This window comes from Aptenodytes forsteri, unplaced genomic scaffold (genome assembly GCF_000699145.1).
Source record: "Aptenodytes forsteri isolate BGI_AS27 unplaced genomic scaffold, ASM69914v1 Scaffold7, whole genome shotgun sequence".
Lineage (NCBI taxonomy): Eukaryota > Metazoa > Chordata > Aves > Sphenisciformes > Spheniscidae > Aptenodytes > Aptenodytes forsteri.
Window position 1 is genome coordinate 2,550,935 of NW_008795919.1, and position 2,206 is coordinate 2,553,140.

The 2,206-nt window shown below is 64.4% G+C and overlaps 1 protein-coding gene across 1 annotated transcript in view; it reads right to left on the reverse strand.

The window, feature by feature from the left end:
- Window positions 1-2,206, reverse strand: part of COL9A2 (collagen type IX alpha 2 chain) — a 16,069-nt gene that overhangs the window by 162 nt on the left and 13,701 nt on the right. Inside the window, 6 exon segments of the mRNA XM_009284829.1 lie at window positions 1-6; window positions 9-46; window positions 424-501; window positions 694-882; window positions 963-1,017; window positions 1,607-1,753. The exon segment at window positions 1-6 is cut by the window's left edge and continues 162 nt beyond it. Coding sequence (XP_009283104.1) covers window positions 1-6; window positions 9-46; window positions 424-501; window positions 694-882; window positions 963-1,017; window positions 1,607-1,753 — 513 coding nt within the window.

The following is a 2,206-nucleotide window of genomic DNA, read 5'->3' on the forward strand; positions in this document are numbered from 1 at the left end:
TCCCCGGCCTTGCCATCGAGCGCGTGGCCGGGGATGCCAGGGAGACCTGCAACGGGAGCGTGGCCGTCAGCAGGTGCATGCGTGCTGCGTTTGTGGGTGCTGAGCCCAGCCTTTGCCGGAGCAGAGCAGGGGCCGGGGTATGGGAACCGCTGCTGGTGAGGATGGGAATGCGTTAGCAGAGTGATGTGACAAGTGAGCAATACCGAGGGGCCAGGAAAGCGGCTGGCAGAGCTGCAGGCAGTGAGGATGCAGCAAAGAGCGCTGCAAGTTGGCGATTTGTGGGATGAACCCGTGCAGGTTTGCAGGGATGGGCCAGAAGGTCCCGAGCCACTGCTGGGCACGTCAACGCACCAGCAAGGGACACGAAGGCTGCGGGGACCCGCCACCGCCTGCCCTGTCTGTGCCGGGGGGAGAGGGGCTTACCTGGGATCCCCGGGGGACCCGGCATGCCGGGGTGGCCGCGTCCAGCTTCTCCCCGCTCACCCTTCTCGCCTCGCTTCCCTGCGGGGAAAGAAACAGGCAGGGAAGGAGTTTCTGGAGCCGCAGCGGGAAACGCGGACCCTGCAGGGGAGGGGAGGGGGCTGCCCCGGCTCAGGGACTGAGCTGGGGGATGAGTGTGGCAGGAGGAGGCAGGGTCAGCCCCGAGGAGGATTTTTGCCCGGCACGGTGTGGGTATGGCCACCCACCACCTACCTTTAGGTCCTATGTTGCCGATCTGCCCGGCAGCACCCAGGATGCCGGGGACGCCTCGAGGTCCCATGGGTCCGTGCGGGCCCTGCTCACCGGGTGGCCCGGGAGGACCAGGGGGTCCGGGGGGTCCCATGGCACCGACTCCACCCAGGGCTGCTCTCTTGGCGCTGACCGCCACCTCCGCCAGCTGCTCTGTAGGGCAGAGAGAGGCCGGTGTGGGATGGAACATGGTGGCAGCCGCCCCGCCGGCGGTGCTCCGCTCGCCCCCTCACCTTGCAGCATCTTCAGGACCACGTCAACGATGTGCTGGTCCCCAGCGTCCCGGCCCTGCCAGTGGCGAGAAGAGGGACACACCGTAAAGGGAGAGCGCTCCTTCCGTCCCCATCTGCACCCGCAGAGCCGGTCCCATCCCAACCCCCCGGTCCAGAGCACCTCCCTGCACCCAGTGCTGCCTTCCCAACCCTTCTTTGCTTTCTGTTCGGTCCCAGTACAAGTGCTCCAGCCTCGGCTCATGCCATGCCCGGCCACGCTGCAACCTCCTCACGGCATTAATGTTCTGCAGCCCCGTTTTGCAAGTCTAAAATGAGGCTTAGATGGAAAAATTCTGTCCCCTGGGCAGGCTGCAAAGGCACATATTGGAGCTAAACCTGCTGCTGGTGCTATGTACAGTGAGAAATAAAGAATTCTTCTTTTCTAGAAAGGTGGGGTCCCAGCTCAGCCCTCCTGGAGAGCTCGCAGGGGAGCACTGGCAGCTCCCGAGCTGAATAGCATCTGTTTCCCAGAGGAACTGGTTGGTAAGAAAAGGTCGGAGGCAATTCACCTGCAGAGCTGAACAAGCTGACGGCAGCAGCCCCCAGGTCACCACCCACGTGGTGCAGGAGGTGAGGAGGGGATGCGGGGCGCTGGGGGTACTCACCGCTACGCCCCGCTGGCCAGGCATCCCCGGCACGCCGCGCTCCCCGACGAGTCCTCGTGGGCCGGGGGGTCCCGGGTAGCCTCGCACGCCGGGTGCGCCTGCGTCCCCCGAGGGGCCGGGGAAGCCGAGCTCACCCTGGATGCCTTGCTGCGGTGGGGATGGAGAGCGGTGTCAGGATCGGGGAGCTCAGCCCCATCCTGAGCACAGGGGCTTCGCCCCGAGGACTTCCAGTACCAACTGCTGCAGCTGGGTTCTGAACCCCAAATGGGGTCTGGACCTGAATCCAGGGCTGAACCTGAATCCAGGGCTGAACGTGGTCACTAAAGCCCATCTCCAGTGAAAATACTTTCTCAGGTGACCAGCGTGCAGCATGCAGCAGCTCCGTGGAGCACCACTGCCTTTGGCAGGAGGATTGCCTCTGGCTGAGGGTCCCGGAGAGCCACCCAGCGCGAAGGTGCAGGGAGCCCCTCACTCCCAAACCCTCAGTCACTCACCTGTCCCTTTGGCCCCGGCTCACCCGATTCACCCTGGGGACAGAGGACACAAGAAATGCAATGGGAAGACAGCACGAATTTAGAGATGCAGCTGGGGGGAGGCACA